At 42.1% G+C, this 21,602-nt stretch overlaps 1 protein-coding gene and 1 long non-coding RNA gene across 13 annotated transcripts in view; one reads left to right on the top strand and one right to left on the bottom strand.

Moving 5' to 3' along the window:
- The first annotated feature begins 357 nt into the window (after positions 1 to 357).
- LOC113033991 (uncharacterized) lies at positions 358 to 2,133 on the top strand. The gene is made up of 2 exons (XR_003274108.1): positions 358 to 1,813; positions 1,923 to 2,133. It is a non-coding gene; the product is annotated as an uncharacterized LOC113033991 (long non-coding RNA).
- A 7,135-nt stretch (positions 2,134 to 9,268) lies between these two features.
- Positions 9,269 to 21,602, bottom strand: part of LOC113033075 (ultraviolet-B receptor UVR8-like) — a 307,088-nt gene continuing 294,754 nt past the window's right edge. For 7 of the 12 annotated variants that reach the window (XM_026186380.1, XM_026186381.1, XM_026186378.1 and 4 more), the window contains 6 exons: positions 20,637 to 20,757; positions 18,300 to 18,412; positions 17,898 to 17,946; positions 13,558 to 13,688; positions 10,631 to 11,041; positions 9,269 to 10,527 (listed from right to left, as the gene is read on the bottom strand). In XM_026186380.1, coding sequence (XP_026042165.1) covers positions 10,153 to 10,527; positions 10,631 to 11,041; positions 13,558 to 13,688; positions 17,898 to 17,946; positions 18,300 to 18,412; positions 20,637 to 20,757 — 1,200 coding nt within the window. In that variant the 3' untranslated portion in view covers positions 9,269 to 10,152. Of the gene's footprint in view, positions 10,528 to 10,630; positions 11,042 to 13,557; positions 13,689 to 14,108; positions 16,346 to 17,897; positions 17,947 to 18,299; positions 18,413 to 20,636; positions 20,758 to 21,602 lie in introns of those variants that run through there. The other 5 variants (XM_026186379.1, XM_026186387.1, XM_026186389.1 and 2 more) reach the window with 5 other exon arrangements.

Here is a 21,602-nt window from a genome sequence, read left to right as displayed (position 1 = left end):
GTTTCCCTAACAGGGGCACAGAAGTGTCTGGAAGTGCAGTCACATTAAGTGAGTTGCTGCTTCGCTTTATTTGTAGATGAATGAATAATAATAATAATAAAAAATGCTCTCAAACATGACTGAGTTCCGCCGTTTTCAGTATGCAAGGCGTAGCTGCCATCAGCCAATTGTTTTAATTTCATATGACTCACAGGTGTCTGCTGTTTATGTGGGTCACTGAAACGGGCCACACACATTGTCATTTCCTGCTATGTCCTCACTTTAATTTGAAACTTGGAGGAGAGAGTTTGTTTGAGTGATTCCGTGTGGTTAACCTTGCCCTTTGCAGCTAAGTTTGTGTTGTTTGTCACCTCACAGGCAAAGAGGAACACGGTGGCCTGCTGCCTGGACACACAGTGGGACATGTTGGTGTGGTGAAGGGCTGACACTCGGATGAGATGTAATTTATGGCAAGTGTTGTGTGGTCATAGGACAGTGACAGTGACGCGTCTGCTTAGAAGCACGAGAATTGCGACCACGAAGAGCGGTAAATATAACATAAAAGGTGAATTAATCATTACTTTGATTTTAAGGAGCTGCTCTCTTCGAAATCCATTGCCCAGTCCTGATTTGTTCTGTTTCATTATGTACAGGAGTGTGTGTTTATCGAGTACACTCCAAGCTTTTCTACTCAGAAATGAATCCAAGCATCCTGGAACTCAAATTCTTCTTCAGTGCTTTGTTTTGGAAAAAGTCTTTGGTATGCTTTTGGGAAACTGGCAGCTAATCTTTTCATAGCTAGGGGTCAACATAACACTCGGTTTTAATAAAACAAATAAGACTGGGATGGATATTAATGATGATATATACAGATGTAGTGTGCATGAGCTTGAATTATGTGTGAGAGCATGCAGAAGGAGAGACACTCTCACACATTTGTGTGTTTACTTGCCTGTGTGTGTGTGTGTGTGCGGCCGTGAGATAGCCGAGTCAGTTTCCCTCAGATGTTGCCTTTAACCTTTAACCCCAGAGCTGAGGTCAAGCCCTGACAAATGAGATGGTCGAGTTCTGGCCAGATCTGCAAACATTCCACAACAATCTTCTGTCCTCCTCCTCTCCTCTCCTCATATCCGTCATTCCTCACCCCTTCACTCCTCTCAGTGTGTCTCTTCTACGGCTTCGAGAGCGAGTCAAAGAATGTTCTCACTGCACACAAACATGTTTTATTGTATTTGCTGTGGGAATCTTAAAGCACACACACCCTTCAAATTAAGAATTACAGCACTGGTTAAATTTAATACCTCTGACATCTGCCGTGTTTACAGAAGGAAGGAAAACAAAAGAGTATGATCTGAGAGGAGAAGCTGCGGTAAAGATTTGGATATTACAACCGTGCACTTTGAAAGCACACTGTGTGTGTTTGGAAAGTCTGTCAGTGATGTCAAGGATGAGAAATGTTGCAGTGTGGTTTTTTACACACGCTGCTGGCTCTAGCATTTCCGGCAACATTTCTCACACTGCCTCCCTCACACCATCCGCTCTGCTGCAATATCCCCACATTTTTCCATCCTTTCGATTTTTTCCCCTCCACTCCTTGTTTTCCATCCCTTTACTCCCTTTACCCTTCCTCTTTGCTGCCCCACCCACTCCTAATCTCAACCTCTCCCTTCCTTCTTCCTTCACCCTCCACATTCACCCCCCTCCTTTTATTCCTCCGCCCACAATATTTTTTCAGATTTCTTTCTAACATGCCGTTCCTCAGAATGCTACCACCTGTGTCTTGAGGAAGAAAGGAGCCAACCACCCGCATTCCTTTTACCAGGAGCTGGTAAAGGTAAGTGGAGCCCCCTGTTAAAATAAGGCAGCAAATAAAGGTTTTGTTGTAGTGTTTCTGCATAAACTGTCATTTTTTTAACGCAATGAACCTCACCACCCTTCATCAGCTACAAAAGTCACTGTTATATGAACACACACAGTCACCATCGATGACTGTGCAGCCACAATTGTTGCAAAGGAGCCTCGAGACCAACAAAGCTGGCTGAGACGGTAGCGCCGAATGGATCACGCTCTTGAATTTGATTTCATAATGATGTAAGATTACTAAGAGGCAATGCAACACAGCAAAGATCTTAATAAAAAACACATCAATCTTGATATGTGTGTATGTGTGTGTTTTTCCACTCTTCGCTCCCACTTGAATTGTGGTACCATTTGACTCCGAGTGTTACAAGATTCAACAGACTGTGCAGCTGCTTCACGTGGATCTTGGCCTGGACAACGCTGTCTCCTCACAGGGAAGATGATCACATGTTTCAATCACACAGATAGATCTGCGCCCTGAGTGGCTCTGTGCTGGGGCATCACCACAGCAAATCTCAGCACACGTATGGAGCACACTGCTTTGAATAGTGAGATGGTGATCTGTTTTTTAGTGTATTTTTACCTTCACAGACAAGCAATTAGTGAGTTTTTTGCATATTGCTCATTAGGTTCCTCAGTTTCTTAAGAACAAAGTGAAATCCTGCAAAGCTCCAATTACTGACATTTTTCTTTCCTTTCTTTGACATCTTAGTTATGTCCATACATTACTGACCAGTTGGTTGCCTGTATTTTCAGTGCGAAGCAAATTATAAAGCTTTCATATGAATTTCAGCATCAGCCATTAGCCCTGTGGGGTTGAAATAGCCATCACGTGACGTAAAAAAAGAGAGAAAATATGTGTATAATCACAACCGTGCCTGTGTGCATGGTGTAGTTTAGCTGATTGTGTTTACGTCCCTTTTCTCCTCCTACTACTATGTATGTCCACAGGCAGCTCAAGGATGTAAAGGCAGGGCTCAGAGCCACTCAATTCCCTGCCACCACCCACCGTTACCACAGTGTTACTGAAGCATGGATGTCTGCCCCTGTCCCCCAGGGGTTTGGTCTCCCCACCCGCCCTTCTCCCCCCACCCTTTCTCAACCAACATGCACCCACCCATCCGCCAAGCTCTCCTCCTCCCTGACTTGCTCCCTGATTCAGCGTGTAAAAGCGCCCCCTGAATGATGGATTACGGTGTCACTGCAGCCTGCGAAGGATTAATTTGTTTCATTGATTTCTCTTTAGGCAGAATGCCAGCGTCTGCCGCTTCCCACCTTTTCCCCAAGACTCGCAGCTGTAATAGACGGTAATGGCCTAAGACAAATCAGCCCGTTTCTTGTAAAAATAGCACCAAATAACCCTCGCCACCTTACACCATGCACTCAACTCACAACCCCATCAGGGGGTGGCCGTGGAGATGGTGGCGGGGCATCATGGGAGTATTTGATTCATCCTCAGTCTCTATCACTCTATCTGGCTTCCATGCCGCCATACCTCCTTATCCGGTGCTGCATGTGAGGTGAGCATCCAGTCGCCCTAACAAAGCCATAAGTCTGCCGTACTTACAGCTTCCTCTCAGGCCTCACAATGGATGGGTAATGACAGCACTGTCTGGAGGGGGCTGTGGGAGTTGGGCCATTCTCTCCAGTAATGGAGACTGTTACAGCCATTCTCTGCACACCTGCAGGAACAGCTAACTGTTAACCACTGTGATCTATGGCGAGGCCTTAACGCACTAGGCTAAGGTTGAAGGGCTGTAGTGACACGAGTGAATTAGTGCATGTCACCACAACATATCTTTTTTGTTTTTCCTGTCTTTGCTGTGGTACATGAAGTCATTCTACTGGACACTGAGCGCTATGGAAAATCATTGGAGTTATTCACAAACATATCTGCACCAATGAATCAGTTTTGGTACAGCTCTCAGCACAGCGAACTGACTATCTAGCATTTCTGACATTCACTGATTTAACACAGACATAAGATGCTGCCACATCTTTACTACTCTGTCACTGCTTTGAACGATGGGAAACCCAAACTGCCTGTAACATTAAGCGCACCACTACAGGCTGACTGTTCTCGAATGCTTTCCAGTCCCAACGAGATTTATGAGCAAACCCACATCCATTAATCCATTGTTGATTTGCTGTGGCTGCCCCGCAGGGCTTTTGGGATCAGATATCATACAGTACTGAAACTCACCCCGTTGTGCAGAAGCAGAGACACCCTCACTGGTGCTAAAAATGTTGCACAATGATTTAGGAAATGAAGTCTTCCTCAGTGTTTAAATTCATTGCACATTTCAAATGTCTGCATCTTCAGAACCTGAAAGATACGCACTGACAGAAACGATGCCTCTTACATTAAAAATGACAACATAAAAGTGAGTGACAACCCATATAGGCCTCAGTATCAGTGAATTAGAGCGACTCCACAATGTGATAATGACCCAGGCTGCAGGGAAATCTCATCAGCTCTCTGCAATCAATTTAACAGTGTTTACAAAGCCACAAGCTGAGGCTTGTGCTTGGGGACGAAGCACTGGTCACCTGGTGTTCCACCGCTAAGCTGGCCTCTCCTGGGTAAACCTCCACAAAGCCCCCTCATGTCTGACACCACCAGGTCCTTCAAATACTCCTCTCAGACAGAGGATTAGGTAATCTCACCATGATACTGTCTTTTTCTCTATTTCTATCATTTTCCCTCTCTTTTTGACACACTCTCTCTATCCCCCTCTTCTCATACATTACATCCTCCTTACCTTTCTGCCTCTCTCCTTCTGGCCTGTTGAAGAGCTTGTTCTACTCATGGCACATCTATCCTCGGGAGTCCTTACCTTCTTAAGTGCCTCCAGAAAAGGTTAGTTGGCAGGTAATTGTCCAGTTGTGGCTAGGCTTATCTTAATTGTAGGTGCTTAAGTGCAAGCTACACTTCCATTGATGGAGAGTTTTGCGTCAAGTAATGGGAGGAGACAAGAGGATGATATGAGGAAAAGATTTAGCATTTTAAAGTGCCTGTGACATTTTTCCTATGGATACTTGTACATTGTGCTTCGGAAATGTGACATAAAATATTTATTCAAATCTATTATTTGATATGAATAATTTTTATATATTTTTTTTCCTAAAAATCTTTCCCTAAGCATCAGTGGATAATTTTATTAGAGCTAACCCTTAATGAAATGCAATGCTCACAGTGCAAAAATCCAAAAGACCAGGTCTTCAGCTGTTTTAAATCTATACTATTAACCATGTGATCATACATATATCCATGTCAATAGGAAGCTTTAGGGGGGTTAGTGTTTGCGTTGCCCCAGCCAAAGGTCATGACTGACCAATAAAATATTTCTAAAGCACCATCAATAACTCAGACATGTAGACTAATACAGTATTAGACTGTGGGAAGGCAGAGGAGACCTGCTGTGCTTGCTTCAAGCAGAATGAATGGACCAAAGGCCAAAAGGTTACTGGACAGACTTATGCCTGGTGCCCCTGCACCCCCTCATATGCGCATTTGATAGCGACAGGGGCAATTATAAAGGTATACTTCAGTAGGTCAAATGGGAGAGGGCAAAGTGCAGAACCTTAAAAGCACTGGCTGGAGTCAAAGGTTATGATGCACATAGGGCTTCATAGAGTGTGCCGAGTAGGGATAATGGAATCAAAGCAATAAAGACACAGTGATATATTCTCTTCATTTATGTGTATTTTCATAGATAGACACCTAGACAACTAAGAATCACTTGTGATCAGACTCTCAAACTAAGGCATTAAATGTTTGGATTTCTCTTTGCAGTGTGTGCATTCATATACTGTATGCATTCTGCGGAACCATCAGACTGAAAGGCTATTAAATATGAATAGTCCAAGGTCATGGAAGGTCGTGGCACACATTTAGCATGAGTGACCAATGCCAAATTTAAAGGTCAAAGTGGAATTGCTTGAGTCGGAGCAACACGACGTTTGCTCTTCCACATTTATGAATCCCATTGGTGGTGATTTATGGAGGGGGATAAATGTATGGACAGGAAGAAAACACTCTCTTTCTCCTACCCTGTCAGACTCAGTAAATACACTACTCAGTCATATCACTCACCATTTCACAGTGAATCGCCACTGTATGCTTCCTGCTCGGATTAAAAACTGTCTTTGTCTTGTCTTGCCTCCTCCCTCCAGCTCTGGGGAACACACTGGAGGTATTGTTGCTATTCCACAAGACTATATATTAGCATTTCAGACAGCTGTGGTACAAAAGTAGTGTTCAAAGTCAGTGGTGTGCTTTAGTTTTGTAACAATTCCGTTGGTAGATTTGATGCTGTAACAACCATGCACAATAGAAGTCCTCGAATGAAGCCAAAAACACTCTAATCTGCTATTTTATAAAAATCTTTATTTTTATTTCAGCCACTATATATTTCTAAACCCCTTTTAGAAATAACTGCCATCCCTTTTTCGTTTTTATAGCCTGTTTTTCATGAGTTTTGTTTACTGTCATTAAGATTCCAGGTCATTTAAAATTGCTCATGTTGTAGCAGGTCACATGCTTATCCAGCAAATCATTGGTAATTAGGAGCAGTTTTCACTCCTCTGTCCTCTTCTACAGCGAGGCTGTACACCGCATTTTGCAGCATCAGCCTTGCTTTGACTGGGCCAGCAATTAACTCAATATCCCAGCTTTTAGAGTTTTGTAGGCCTTTTGAACGTGAACATGTTCCCCATGTATCTTTGGCTCTTTAAATGTGAAAACCAGCCCGGCAATGGTGCACCACAGCCTTTTGCGAACTGCCCCCAAGTGATTCAGAATCCGGCCAGAGAAAAATTCGAAAAGAAAACATGCTTTTGAACTGCCGGCCAAAACGGAAACATGGTCTAGTAAGCTGCTTTTTAACCTGGACCATAAAGATCTATTTTCCTTTCCTCCAATGGTAATAAATTTGCTTTTTTCCCTTATTACACATATTATATTTTTCCATGGGAAGATCAAAGGGTGATAATGCGCAACACCAGTGCATATTACTTGACACTTTACATTTAGTTCTCCATTAGTGTACAGTTCAGGGTGTTTGCAGGTTCAGGATGCCAAAGATTCTTTTAATAACAGTAAACCTTATAGCAAACCAATCTGATGATTTTTCTTGGAAAAAAAAATCACCTGCATTTCTTCCTTGTTTCGACTTACAGGTGAGCTGTGAGGATCGCATTCTTACCATTTTAATACCAGCATTGGCGTTCCCCCACACTCCAGCATTTACACCATCCTTCCTTCCCTGTGAGAACATTTCCAAAGGCCGTTTATATACAGGACAAGTCCTGTGCGATCTGTCACATTCATCTCTATTTCACATTCACCATGGGGCATTTGAACCACATCAGAATCTATTAACGTCATGCAGATCCAGCCCCTGCTGACAACACAAATCATGATAAGATGGAGCAGTGACTCTATAAACACCCTCGCTTATATATCACATCATATGAGCTGGACTGGAAGGCAGATCTCACTTGTCGTCTCTGTGTGATCGTCTATTCATGCGGTTGGACTAAAGATATGAATATCATTACATCACTATCTTAAACTTATGTCACCCAACCTCAATCAAACAATGGATATAAACAGCCCTGCGTGTGTTTATCTGTGAGAGCATCCGTCACTCTGCAGTCGGATTTCCAGCTCAACTGCTTGTGAGGACAGATTTATGCTGTAATGCATCAAATCAACAGACCTTTACAGTAAAATATGACTTTATCAATAGGCCTGATCAATAGTGCATGCGAGACGCTGTGTAATTATTACAGAGGTCTGTATCAATAAAACTGTCGTGCATGAACTCCTGCTAAAGGCTACTGAGCTGGGAGTCACAGACTGTCAAAGAAAGGTTTGAGTCTTGGCCCTGACATGTTTTGATTACTGTACGTAAGGTCATGTTGTTAATGTAATATAAACTGTGAGTACACGGTTGGCTGAGATCAAATTCAGGGTTGGGAAAGTTTTACTATAATATTAAACTACTGCATAGCAACTTGTCTAGAAGTAAATTTAAATAGTGTTTTATTTAACAATTAATAGTGCCAGGCCTATTTAAAAACAGTCATTGTGAGCGAGTGTCTTTGCATCTCTGCCGACAGTAGAGATTATAAATGATAGAGACGAGCATGACTGTCTTTACTGGAGTGAGGATCATTTGTCCTGAAGCAAGGCAATCTAAAAGTTGAAGAAAGACTGTCAAAAAGAGCTTTGTATTACACTGTGGTGGAAGCACTCTGCATTAACACACATTCACATACAGTCACATACACACATACAGTACGCCACAGAGACAGCGCGTGAGGCAGGGACCAATGAGGCAGTTTATATCGGGATTTTGTTTCACAGCCATGGCCTCCTGGGAGAGAGGGGTCTGCCAATAACACTTAAGAGACAGAGCAGGAAAAGTAAGTGCTTTTATTACAGCTCATCACTCATGTAATTTCTGGCAGCATTTGTGATTACAGATCAAGTGATTGACTAACTACACATTCGGCGGCTGAGTTATGAACCGGGTGCCTACCATTCCAGCCCCAGCAGATTCTCAGTGTCAGCTGTAACTCATCTTCTCCCAGGGTGCTAAATCAAAGAGCACACCGCAGCTGGAAGAGTTAAATAATAACTTGAGCTTTATTGTAAATCTGCCAAAAATTAAACCTGCACCAACGTCATCCTGGCCCTGATGTTGTACTGCGTGGGGTGAAGAGGCTGGATGGAGGGGATCAATAGAGGCCCTGATGGAGGTATTGATGGATGACAGGTGAAGTGGGTGTGTACGTGTGTGCGCGAGCGCATGCGTGTGTATAAGGGGTGGGATTGAATCACCCCGGGGTTAGGTAGAGAGCACCGGTCAGGGTGTTTAATCGACAGGTCTCACCTTGAATCGATTGGCAGGAGTCTCGCAGGGCAAAGACGTGATACACACACAATCAGCACTAACTCACACCAAAACAAACCGTAGGGAGTGGAAGAGAGACGTGGGTGGATGTCTCAATGCCATCAGTGCTGCCTTCCTGCAAGTAGTTGCTGGGCTTGTTACTTGGAAACAAATTTAAGACTCAATTTAAAGGCACTTTTTAAATTTTACTTGTCAGTCTCGAACATTACCATTCCTTTACATACCTTTGCTTGGGCGCACCAAATTTGCAGTGGTATAGTAAATGTATTAAGCACTTTTTCAAAGAAATAATGAACTTTGCATGTATTTGTCTAATTTTCCAGTAAAAGCCAAATACTATACAATGTCTTACAACATTTCTCAAAATATTTTTATTGAGTGATTGTGGATACAGTTTATGGAAAAAAAAAGAAGAAGAATTGAATACAAAATTGAATACAAAACAAAACTTCTCATGTTAGAACATAGGTAAAGAAAAAACAAACAAACAAAAAAATTAACAAAAAAAACGCAACCCAGGAGTGGCAATTAAAACTAACAAACCCTTTCCTTACAAACAATTTCTTGTTACAACAAAAATCACAACTTACAATAACTGAATACAACTAAAAAAAAAAAAGCCAACTTGTTACATGACAGACAGGTGTTTTTAAAGGTGGATGATAAAAGGTTTTGCACTAAGCATTTAGTTAAAGATCCAGTTTGCATACCACAATATTAAAGGACACACTGACAGACATGAAACAAGACAACAAAGACAAAGAGCAAGCTCACATTATCTGTGCAACAAATCAATTTCCTCAAACTGAAAAGAGCCACAGTGGCAAACACATGTGACTCATACCGAAGAGACGGACAGCCATGAAAATGCCTCACCGTGAAAATGTCTTACAAGAGGCCAAGATCCGAGAAGGCGTTATGTCTTTAATAAACAACATACTGTAAGCATTAAAATGAATGTGGCGCAGTGTGTAGGGTAAGAAACAACCTTCTCAAGTTCTGTTGAAATGATGTGATTCAAGGTCTCAGCATTTTCTACACACGGTTTTGACTGTAGGGCATTAGACAAAAGTCTAATGCCTTCAAATAAGGTCAAGTTTCAGGAGTGTTGTTGACTGAGATGGCTTATCGGAGGAACGTACTTGCCAAATCAGAATGTGTGATCACAGGGGTAAATTGGACCCTATTAATGCTCATCTGGACTCTGTTTTGGAGAGCTCCTCCAGAGCAGAAGGTTGTTTTTGCAAGCAAAAATATTTAGCTTTACATCCATTATCAAGTAGATAACAGAGAGCACAATTCCATAGCCAGTGATTTTTTTTGCGGCTTTTGGTTAAGAAATATACATGTTTAGGATAACAAAAAAAAGTTGCATACATATTCACTTGGTTCACTGGTGGGCAGAAGTAGACCTGTGAATTCTTGGAGTAATGCCAAAGGAAAAAGCTTGTCTTCTGTTTGCAGAGCACTTTTTAAATGGCTTAGATGAAGGAGGAGTTTGAGAAAGAGAGGTTTCAACCTGCGATCTCAAATGGGAGGAAGGGAATGTGTGAACTTGCTGTCCAGAGCTAGAGATTGAAGAAGATCTGTAAATGGAAGACTTAAGGCCACTGTGTGGTCCCGTTCTTGGATGGTGACAAGAGGTTACAAATTGAGTTCCAGGACATTTCACAGGAGGTCTGGGTGCAGGCCTGAGCTCGGGGCTCTGCAAAATGCTTCTGCCGCCTTCAGATTTTTGGACTGATTTGGTCAGATATGATCTTCTCTGAAAAGATAAAGATTTATGAAAATATAAGTACAATATATTGTGACAAACTGGAAAAACTGGAGTTGTAGTTTTGTTTGTGATGACTATATAAATAACTCACCTTTTGAGCCCCAGATGAAATTCTGCTTTGAGCTTGTTGTCCCTTTGATAGCTGGGGGAGAGTGCCAGCAGTGGGCCTGCATTGCTTGCCGTCTGACCTAGGTAAAAGATGCAGTGTAGTGAAGACTACGTGAAGACTGCCTTGACTATCTCTGCATGTTCTGCTCCTTGGCTCAAACCGCACTGCTGTCTGACAACCCTCTGTATCATCCCCCTGCTTGGATTTGATTGATGAGTGGCCACTTCCTGTCCCATCCGTTTCTGTTGCAGACATTGCCTCATCTGTGTATGGTTTTTGTTCATGTCTTTCTTTTTCCTCTGCACTTTCACTTTCTTCATCTGTCTCTTGCTCCTCAAAGCCTTCTGGACTTTCCGAACCTTGAACCAGTTTGTGTTTGACATGTCTGGAGCCCTGTCAGGTGGATACACACAATCTTTTAAGTTGTTTTTACTATGATATGGGTAGTAATATTGTACAGTCAGTTTCATTGTAGAGTAAACTTATAGGAAACAGAGAATTTCAGCAATAGACATCAATATTTATCTTTGTCATATAACATGTATTGCAGTCAACAATGTGCTCATTTATGAACACTTGTTTGAGTCACTTAAAAAAATATAGACTAACACCTTGTGTTCTGTCAATTCATCCAAATCTTCCAGACTTGCTGAAACTTAGTGTTGTGCACATTTCTGGGAAGCCAGTGTAATGTTCTTCATGTTTGGAAGTAATGTATGCATTACTATGGCATTACTAATGTGGTTACTTTATTGTTTTTTGTCATTCTGCTATAATGGACTACATTTTAAAATTCAGCAATCACATTACAGTCACTAATCCCTTTATTATTTTGACAATTTAAGTTTCAGCTTTCTCTTTCTGTACTGAGAGACCCTGGAGCACATCTGTGCCAGTGCGGCAGTACCTCTGCCCAGTAAAAGATCATCACTGCCAGGAACACTTCCCGCCCTGACATAAAACTGGGAGGGGAAAGCTGATTCAGGAAAGCAAATTAAGTTTCTAGAAATGCCTGTTAAAACAACACTGAGGCCAAACATGGTGCATTGGACAAACTGTATCTAATCCCTTTATAACAAAGAGATATTTGGCAATGTTAAATATTTAGCTGATGTGTGTATGTGCATGTGCATGCTGCATGCCTTAGATGTGTATATATGGAGGTGAGAGAATGTCCCTGGAAAGGTTGCCTTCATCAGTGCGCAGTGTAATTCTAATTGGCTTTATTAGAGGGCTTAAATCTAATACCATCTCTGTGCCCTGCCTAAGGCTTTGAGTGTGTGTTTGTGAGTGTGCACCTCTTTTTTTAATGTTTATGCCTCAACAAATTTCTTACAGAACATTTACAGAGTAACATACATGAGTAGATGGACTAAAACAGCTCTATCAGACGGTGGAAAAATACAGTTACATTCCCTCCTCTAAATGAGCCTGATGCAGCGTATTTCTCCAGTCTGAGAGTAGAGCCCCAGTCAATAGGCAAATACAGCATTTAGACGTTCAAGTTCATTGAAATAGCTGCACTGTAGCTCCAGATGTAATGATACAGACTTAAGGCAAGAGAAAGCAGCATGGAACTGCTCATTTGACCCCATTTAAAAACTTGATACCAATTAGAGAGTTCTGGGTGTAAATAATTTAGGAGATCTCTCTCACTGAACACACAAATAATGTTATGTGCATGCACACATATATGCACATGGATGTGCATGGGCTCTGAAACACACTAAACTACGAATATATGCACACTCCTGTGCGCGCACACACATGTACGTGCGTAAAGATTCCGCTGTGCTCTGGAAACAGACTTCTTAATGAAGCCTTCCCGAAGTGAAAGTAGAGCAGAAATACATACTGGCCCATTTCTGCCTTCAGTACACCCTCCTCGCCTCTCTCCTCTCTCCCTCGCTCTCCCTTTCCCTCACCTTCTCCACATCATTTGTTTTATGCATGTTTCATTGTCTTTCTCTTTTGTCTCAATGAGTTAAATCACAACCCCTAATTTATGGCTACAGGCAAAGACACTTCTACAAACAAACTGGCTGATGAGAGGGGATGACTGAAAACATACGCGCTGAGCGGTGTGTGTAAATCTTAAAATGTCTGTTACTGTCTTTTTATCTGTGGTTATTTACATAAGAAATGACAGCATGTGTAAAAGAATGACTGCGATGCAAAATGAAAAAGGCTGCGCGCTCGAGGAGAGGGGAAGTGAGCAAGGGGGGTGAGAGAGAGTAAATCCAGTGACACTGAGTGGGGAGCACTCAGGTGTGGTGAGAGGATTATACAAAACCCTGAGTATGAATGACAGTAAACACCTGAATGACAGAGAGACGGGGAGGGGTGGAAGTGTGTGTGTGTGTGTGTGTGTGTGTGTGTGTGTGTGTGTGTGTGTGTGTGTGTGTGTGTGTGTGTGTGTGTGTGTGTGTGGCTTTGCGTGACAGTTTAGTGGCCTTCACTGATATTCTGAGAGGTAAGTGAATATATATTCACTCTGATGTTTTCACAACTGTGCTGCCTACTTAAGTAAAACTTGCTCTATTGTATCCATAGTATATACATTATGTCTCTCCCCCTCTCTCTCTCTCCACATATATATATATATATATATATATATATATATATATATATATATCATAAACTACTGATATGTTCATTTACACCATGCATAAAGAAACTGAAACTATTAAATGCAAAGCAGATTTGAGCAGCAAATGATGGACGGACGATGAGGATGTCAACAAGGCAGGCAGGGGCAGGGAGTGTGGAAGAGAAAGATATCACTCAGGAAAAATCCACGGCAAGAGATAGGGAGCTGTTGGGTTAGCGAGTCAGTTAGATTTAGCTTTACAGTATGTAAGTCAATAAAAAGGCTGTAGTGCAAGAAAGAAGAGATATGTTTATCTTACCTGTGCCGTGTTTTCTTTCTCTGTGTGCTCTATTGGTGAGGGTTTTCTGACAAGGTCTCTGAAGTGAGGAAGGTCTCTGAAGTGAGTTTGAGTTTCTGGGTGAGCACACTGTCTGTTCTTCTTTCTGCTCTCTGAAGCACAAACACCTCTCAGCAATTTCAATATACGTTATAATACCTTTTTATGTTCCAAAACTGCATGTGTATGTTCTGTAGTCATCATATAGAGAAGCTGGGCGTCAGTTTCTAATTCTGTGCTGCTAAATGAAGTGTCAAACTTTAGAGCCCCAGTGATTTTTTTTTGTTAACCTGAATAGTTAAGTTGGAAGAAACAATTCTTTTTTCTACATGCCATTAGCAGGAGTGCCACAGCACACTCAGCTCCTGTTGTGGAAAGCTCAAATGTGTTTTTAACCTCTGGCTTAAGGTTAAATTCAGAAGACAGCAATGCATGTTGATTCCTGGATCTCCTCTTAGTGAAATCCCTCACCTCTAGAGCTATATCACTGTACAGTGCTGACTCTACATGAAGCGTGACCCCGTTTCCCCCACGGCGACCCCCTCCTTCCCTTCACAGCGTTGGAAGATAGAGGAGCACAGGGGAAGGCATGCCAAGGCAGTAGACACTTTTAAGCAAAGATTAAAGGTTTTTCTTTTTAATCAGTCATTTGGCAGCAATGTTAGCATTTCACCCTGGTGCTGCTAAGGATCAATTTTTAATGCTGCTGTGCACAGAGCAGACAGGGTGATTGGCAAAGGAGAAGCTATTTACAAAGGATCTATTTACAAATTTTCCATAGAAATATGCAGAGGGCACAATTGACATCTCTTACAGAATTTTAAATAAGCTCTTCTTTTTTTTTTACTTTGTCACAAGGTGCGACCCCTTAGCGCCTGATCATCACTTCAGTGTGCGTGCGTGCATGTGTGTGTGAGTTTGTGCATGTGGGTGCACAGACTCACAAATGCCTCACATATAAGAATAATAAAGCAACATAACTCTCTCCCTTGTGTTGCATTATCTTCATTTCTCCATCGTATGCTGCCAGGGGCTGGGTAACTAGGTCAATCAACCCTGGTGTAAACACATCACAACAATCCACCAAGAACATGCTAATGACAATGACTGCTTTTTAATTTATATCTCTCAGTCTCTCACTCTTCAGTTTCAGTAATACTACTTGACGGATTTCAGCTTAATATTGCATCCAGGTAAGCAAAAATTTTGGTAAATAGGAGGTAGTTATCTACTATACCTACTGGGCTTAAATATAAAATTGCCCCAATCAGCAATAACTAAAAAAAACCAATCACTTCATGTTAAGAAATGCTTCTTCGCGGAGGATTCACAACAAATCAACTTCAACCTGCAGTAAATGTCAGGCTGTGTTTAATGGTGGCAGGTGTACAGGACAGAAGTGAGTCTTACACAAAATACAGCAAGCAAGTAACATCTTCAGAACTATACAAGTTCATCTCTGTGCAGACCCGACACCGGTGCCCTCCATGCATCCATCTTTAAGTCTACCCATGAATCAATCCATATATTCATCCATCCATCCATTCATTATGCAACCGCCTATTCATTCCTTATCCAACCATCCATTCATTCATGCAGTCAAACAGCCTTCGAGCCAACCAACCCACACACCATTGATCCAATGATTGACCCTGCATTGGGTAGATCAATACTCTCTTAAATGGCATAGTTGTAAGTGCTTAGGCACAATGGCAAGGCATTGTTTGTGTAGTTAATTTCCAAGGTAGCAAGGCCGTGCAGGGCTCTAACCAAAGTCAACTCTCTTTTATTCTCCACTTACACGATAACGTCAAAGCAAAGAAAGGGGGCACTGAAAAAGATATTGAGCAGAAAGCATCCTGTACACATGCAACAAAAGGGGCAGTGTTCCATGCAAAACTACTTGTAATGACCCAAGACTATTAGATGCTCCAGATAAAGATGCCTGTGGGTACAGCAGGTTTACAGACACATTACTGTACTGTCACACATGCAACTAGACAGGCAAGAGTAATAGCAAACATTTAAACATTTATAGATGAAAGAAATCATGATGCACATCACTGTAATGAGGTGCAGGCTGAAGGTAAAGTTAAACGAAACCATGACACATTTCACCTCGACACTGATATTATACTACACCGTTGATTTAATAATAATAAAAAAGAATTACCATACATATCACTAGTAAAGGTATTACTTAAACAATATTAACCTGAAGTAGCAGTAGTAGTAGTAGTACAGACTCACACCCTGTATATCATTGTGCAGCCTAATGTGGCTTGGTGTGCATACAGAAACTGTGATGGGTTAGAGCTGGGGCCGGGTCTTGGCATTAAATGAGTGGGACTCTGACAAGTCTTGGAGTTCTGTCACTGCAGTTCACAGGTCTTGTTAGCCAAGGTGTCGGCAGGGGTGGAAATAGCTGTGTGTGAGTGTATCTGTGTGTGTGTGAGCTGAACATTAGACAGCACTCCTACCTCCACCTCCTCACCTGACACCAGCAATAAAACTAAACAGGCCAAGGTGCTATGCTGTGTGCATGTGTGCGTGCGTGTGTGTGCGAGTGTGTAACTGCGTGTATGGATGTGCACATGGGAAAAGGGGGCATGTGTGCTGCAGGGTTGTTGTTGTTGCTGTCACCAATTTGCCGGGGCCTCCAGACGGGAGTAGGAGCAAGGTGACGGAGCTGTGGCTTGATAAACACAGAAGCCCTGCTTCGATTTCCCATCCAGTCCACTTTGGAAACACATGGCTCTTCTTGGGCGCTCTTGGCCCAGGGAAGAAGAGAGTCGCGGTGGGGGGGGGGGGGCAGCAGGGGGAGAGAAGAGGGAGAGCCACAAGAGAGACACAGTGATGGGCATGTAGTGAAGGAAAATAGCAGTCAGAAAGAAGGCAGAGAGAAGAAGTGATGGAGGGGAGGTAATGTATGTGGTACAGCTAGGAAGAAGGTAGACAGAGGTGACAGGCCTGGTGGAATCAGCTCAGGTGTGCAGAGGGAGAAAAAGAAAGATTAAGAAAGGAGAGGGGAGGAGGGGAGTGATGTGAGAAATTTGAGTGAACCTCTAAACGTCTTACACTCTCAAAAAGATAGACACATACAGTCAACCGTCTCTTCACAGTGTGCTTCTTTCAATCTTTCACTCTTTCGGTCCCTCCATCTCTTTCTCTTTTGCCTGAAAAAAAACTTTGCAGTGTTCCGCTTTTCATATGACATCAGAAGTTTAAAGACCAGCTCCAGCTGGAGGCGCAGAGGAGTGTCAGTGAGGGAGGTGGGGCACTGAGCTCCCCTCTGCCCCCCTAGAGAGTTAAGGAGATCACATTTTAACCCCCTCCAAACCCCACCCTGCTGCTCCTCTCCTCCATGCCTTAACACCAACATAAGAGGACAAGTGTGGGCTCTAAGCACCAGTGATCAAACACGAGCGGCTGCTGGGTACGCTAGGCTCAGGACTGTTGGCCTAATAGGATTGGAAGCCCCCAGGTGAGCCAAAGGACACCTCCAATCAGTGTGATTAGCCAAAGGCTGCTATAGCACCGACTGATGTACAGTACTAAAAAGGATCACATTGGTTGTGAAGAATGCAAGCAAGTAATGGAGTGTAGTGTCATGGTTGAATGCGCATGTCAAAGTGTTAGGCTGGAATGGCAGAGTTTAAAACTGCATGTAGTTTTAATGTGTCAGAACGATCTCGAGGTTTTGACTGTTTGCTAATCATTATTAAGTTCACAGAAGCGTATAATGTGCAGAGCTGAATAATAATCTTGGCTTTCTGGCTATGTGTAAAAAACAGAGTAGGCTGTGCATCTAGGCACATGGCCTTAATACAAGACTGCTCAAGCACAGGCACACATAAATGTGGATTTCTATGAGTAAAGTCTCGCCATCCACATGTTTACTAACACATACATGAACGGACAAGCACACGAGCAACATGCCCAGATACGCACTCACAGACAGGCTTTTATAAACTCATCAAATCCAAAAAACAATTACCAGAGACTGAGCTCATCACTGACTAAGCAAAAGTCATTCAGCGTGTAAAACACACAATATAATTAGCACACATCAAGCTGCTGGGTCCTACTGTGCATTAATGATGCTTCCCTCTGAAGTGAATTATGGTTCGATGAGTGAGAAAGTGAGTGAGGAGGGGCTTTGAGGAGGAACAAGACATCATTTGGAGAAAAGGATGAGGAAACCAGTGCGGAGAGGAAATACCTGAGGTTGACTGGTTTATCTTTAGTGACGCAGTCTAACTGCCCCAAGATCAATTAAACGGAGAGACATGAATCTTTGGGAATGATGACGGGTTACTCACTTGTGGTGAGAGCCATGATGTGCCATGCACCACAGGCAACACTGATCACCTGCGAAAAAAAATCAAATGTTTTTAAATTTTAAAGTAGTGCGAAAATTCCAAAGACATAGCTTAGCTTTGACGTTTTTCCCCAAAAATTACTTGATGTTGTAAATTTGTATAAAAGGATAAGACAGTGAGAAATGAGACTCACAAAGATGCCTAAGACCTTTGCTACATATTTTCATACTTAATATAGCACTGATCTACAGCTCTTTGTGCAAGATGAGGTCATAATGTAAGCCTGCAGGAAGTGTAACTTCTAAATCAATGGAAAGCAATGCAGTGTGGACTTATCTTTTAAGAACTTACAAATATCCAGATAAAAATCATTTCTCTGAAAACCTTGAGGCACAAACGCACCTTTCGGCCAGCTAGTGGAAAAGGCTGGGGGGTCGAGAGCCCTTTGGGGCCTGCATGATATGTGACCCGGGAAACACAGGGGATCTGACCCCAGAGAAGCAGATCTCCACCTGCTAAAGAGAGCAAAAAAGAGGCAAAAGTTCTGAAGATAGACCAGAACACATGCAATTTCACGGTGCCACAAGGGAAATAAAATATGAAAAATGAAATGACCTTACAGACTTTTTGTTTCTCATTCTAACTAGTGTATTAGCTGCTCCTAAACATCAGTCCCTGATCACATTTTTACCACACGCACACGTGCACATGAGATCAACTTTCTTCCCTCACCACTGAATGGAGAGAACACATTCTCAGTTGGCACCTATTGAAAAAAAACATATACATAATATGTGCTCACCTACTGCAAACACTCCAGCATCCACTCATACTAACTCAGTCTGGCTTTTTAAACCCACCACTAATAAATTTATATTTACTGCCTGCATTGAGGACTTTTAAATTATGGCGTACAATAAACCTGGCACACACATCTCAAAAGCTCTTTCAGGGGATGTTAAAGCAATATAGTAAGCAATTTTCCAAAGTGGATTACAAATTTCACATCCAGGTTTTATTGCACATTACGATAACTTAACCACATCTAAATGTTCCGCATAAATGGGAAATATGTGCTGCTTAATATGCTATTTTTCATTTTTTAAGAAGCGCTTTGCAAACCCTGCCAAGCGAGGGAGCCTGCTGGTTTGTGTGGTGGGGGAGTCAATAATCTTTATGAGGTGGATTTTAATTACAAGGAGATAACTGAGTATCCTCCTCACGGCAAGCCTCCATCAATCTCTATTCTGCATCAAGCTGTACATAGCCTTGGCACACACGCACACAGGCATGCACGCACACACACACACGCTCGCACGCACACACATGCAGACGCAGATACCCTTTCAGACATGATTGATCAATCAATCAATCAATCAGTAATGTATTATTTTCATCTCAGTGAAGCAAACCTTATAAAAGCATATGAGACAGGCATTTCTGGATGGCATTTTACAACAGATGCAGCACTAACACATACATGTACATACACACAAAATACAAACACGCAGACACGTTTACCGAGACTCTGGCAGAGTAATCCGGCTAAAAAAGGTTAAGGCTGATGTTTTCCGTACGAACGACAGTCTGTGAAAGGTCAGATCAATCATGTGCTAAGCATGTCTCGTAAGCAATCCATAAAGCACTTGTTTTAAATAATAACATTTTATAGATCACTTAAAGACATAACTGTACCACAGGCAGGTATGGCCTCATGTGCCAAATGGTCTTCAGAGAGCCAAGAATTCAAATGGAACAAACTTAATATATGGTGAGTGCAGCTCATTTAATGATCCGGTGGCATTTCTAGTGAAACCGTGCACGCAGTGCCAGCAAACGTCTCCGTTCAACAATAGGCAATTCTTTTCTCTGAATGTTGCAGCATAGCAGTAGCATGTAAATGTGCCTTTCACTTGAAACAATTACACTGCCTTTTCTCTTTATGCAGAAGATGTTACGTTGGCCATGTAACCGCTTTAATTCCTGCTGAAGAAGAAGCAGTTGCCTGACACTTTGCAGTGGTGTAAATGTAAAAGCGAGCACATGGTTCCCAGCAGCGGCACGTGAGAAAATAACGAATAAGAGATGAGTTAAGAAATGATCTAGCGCTACCTGTTTTCAAACTTAGCAAAGAGTTTCAGCTTTTCAGGAATTACAGTAAAGACGACCAGGCCAGAGGGAAAGATGACATTTGCTTGGTGTGCCTCCTTATCTCTCAGTTGCTATGGCGGCAGTCTGAGATCTGAGTGGGGTAGTTTAGGGATAACTACTTGAATAACAAATCAATTCATTTTGTATATCACCTAACGGAAGAAGCTGAAACTGGGTGCAGTGCTGTGCAGTTTCATTTGGCTTAAGAGATATTGAGAGCTAATGAGGTTGAATTTGTGCTCCGAGTGATGTCATTTGAGGACACTGAATCCTTGTTGTGTTAATTAAAACTCAACGAAATAATGTAGATGAAAAATTTGCATGGCTCAAAGCCACAGTGAGGGGTACTACTGGGAAAATAAGGGTTTCAAGTTAATAAGTGGTTTTTATATATTACGTAGAGTGAATACAACTTTTAGGACTTTTTAATCACAATGAGAGATATTTGCAGTGACAATTAGACATTGAGGGTTTTAGTTAAGTAATGTTATTTAATTGGACTTAATGCTTTCAGGCCAAAATAATACAGCCGCAGGAAAGATAGGATCAAACAGTGGTCTTCTATTGCATTTTGGATGTCTGGCTCACCTGTGACAGCTGCACTGTAGCTGTCCCCAGCTCGTATCTGCGAGACCTCAGAAAGCTGTGAAGAGTTGAGAAGGCTAGGAGTCGATACGTGCAGTCTGTCCTCTCCGAGTCCAAGCTGTCCCTGCAAGTAAAATAGCGATACAGTGTAAGTTACAGAAGTAGAATAAACATTAAAACAAAAGCCATTTCACTGCTTACAGATAGGATGTGTCACTATTTAACTATTCCTATAATTTTACCATTTTGCAGGCAGCAGTAAGTCTATCTTTCATCTGTTAAATCATGCTGCCCTGCCATTGCAAAAATGAAAAGATGGTTGTTATATTTGTCAAAGAGGACTTGTAGATCACCTGCTGAGTGTCATGAGCGCATTCCTGTAAAGCACTGTTATAATATCTGCTGTGTACTGCATAAATGAGATGGGCAACAGGCAATTCATCTTGGTTCAAATCGCTGTCTCTAAGGAGGAAGCACTATTTTAAAAAAAGCACACAGCATTTTTTTTTCATTTGATTCATAAGTCTACTTCTTTTTATGTTTCATTTACCACCCCTATCCAGCACAGAGCCTTAATAGCCATAGCATCTCCCACAGTACAAAAGAAGGCTTTGTTCCTAATTTACATCTTTCTGTTTGTTACACATTGTGAGGGTGTTCAGTTTGACTCCTGTCAGTTGCCCTGCTCCTCTCCGCTCCTGCAGAGATAAAGGCTTTCTGCACTGTGCACATCGGCATGCCCTGGCATATGTCTGAAAGTGAGCACAATATGTATGGGTTACTTTTGAGTCTATGTGTGCGCCATGCAGTAATCGGAGTCTTTAATTGGTTATTCATATGCGCGCTACTGTGAGGATTTGTAGATGCGTGGCAGCATATGTTCCTGCTGTGAGTGTGTGCATCTAAGTATTTAAGGTGTGAATGTCATTGTGCTTCCATCAGAGTGTGCCTGTGAAAGCTTACTTGCAT

The sequence above is a fragment of the Astatotilapia calliptera genome, chromosome 12, assembly GCF_900246225.1.
Source record: "Astatotilapia calliptera chromosome 12, fAstCal1.2, whole genome shotgun sequence".
Taxonomy (NCBI): Eukaryota; Metazoa; Chordata; class Actinopteri; order Cichliformes; family Cichlidae; genus Astatotilapia; species Astatotilapia calliptera.
The sequence above is the reverse complement of the archived record's forward strand: the minus strand, read 5'-3'. Positions and strand labels throughout refer to the sequence as shown.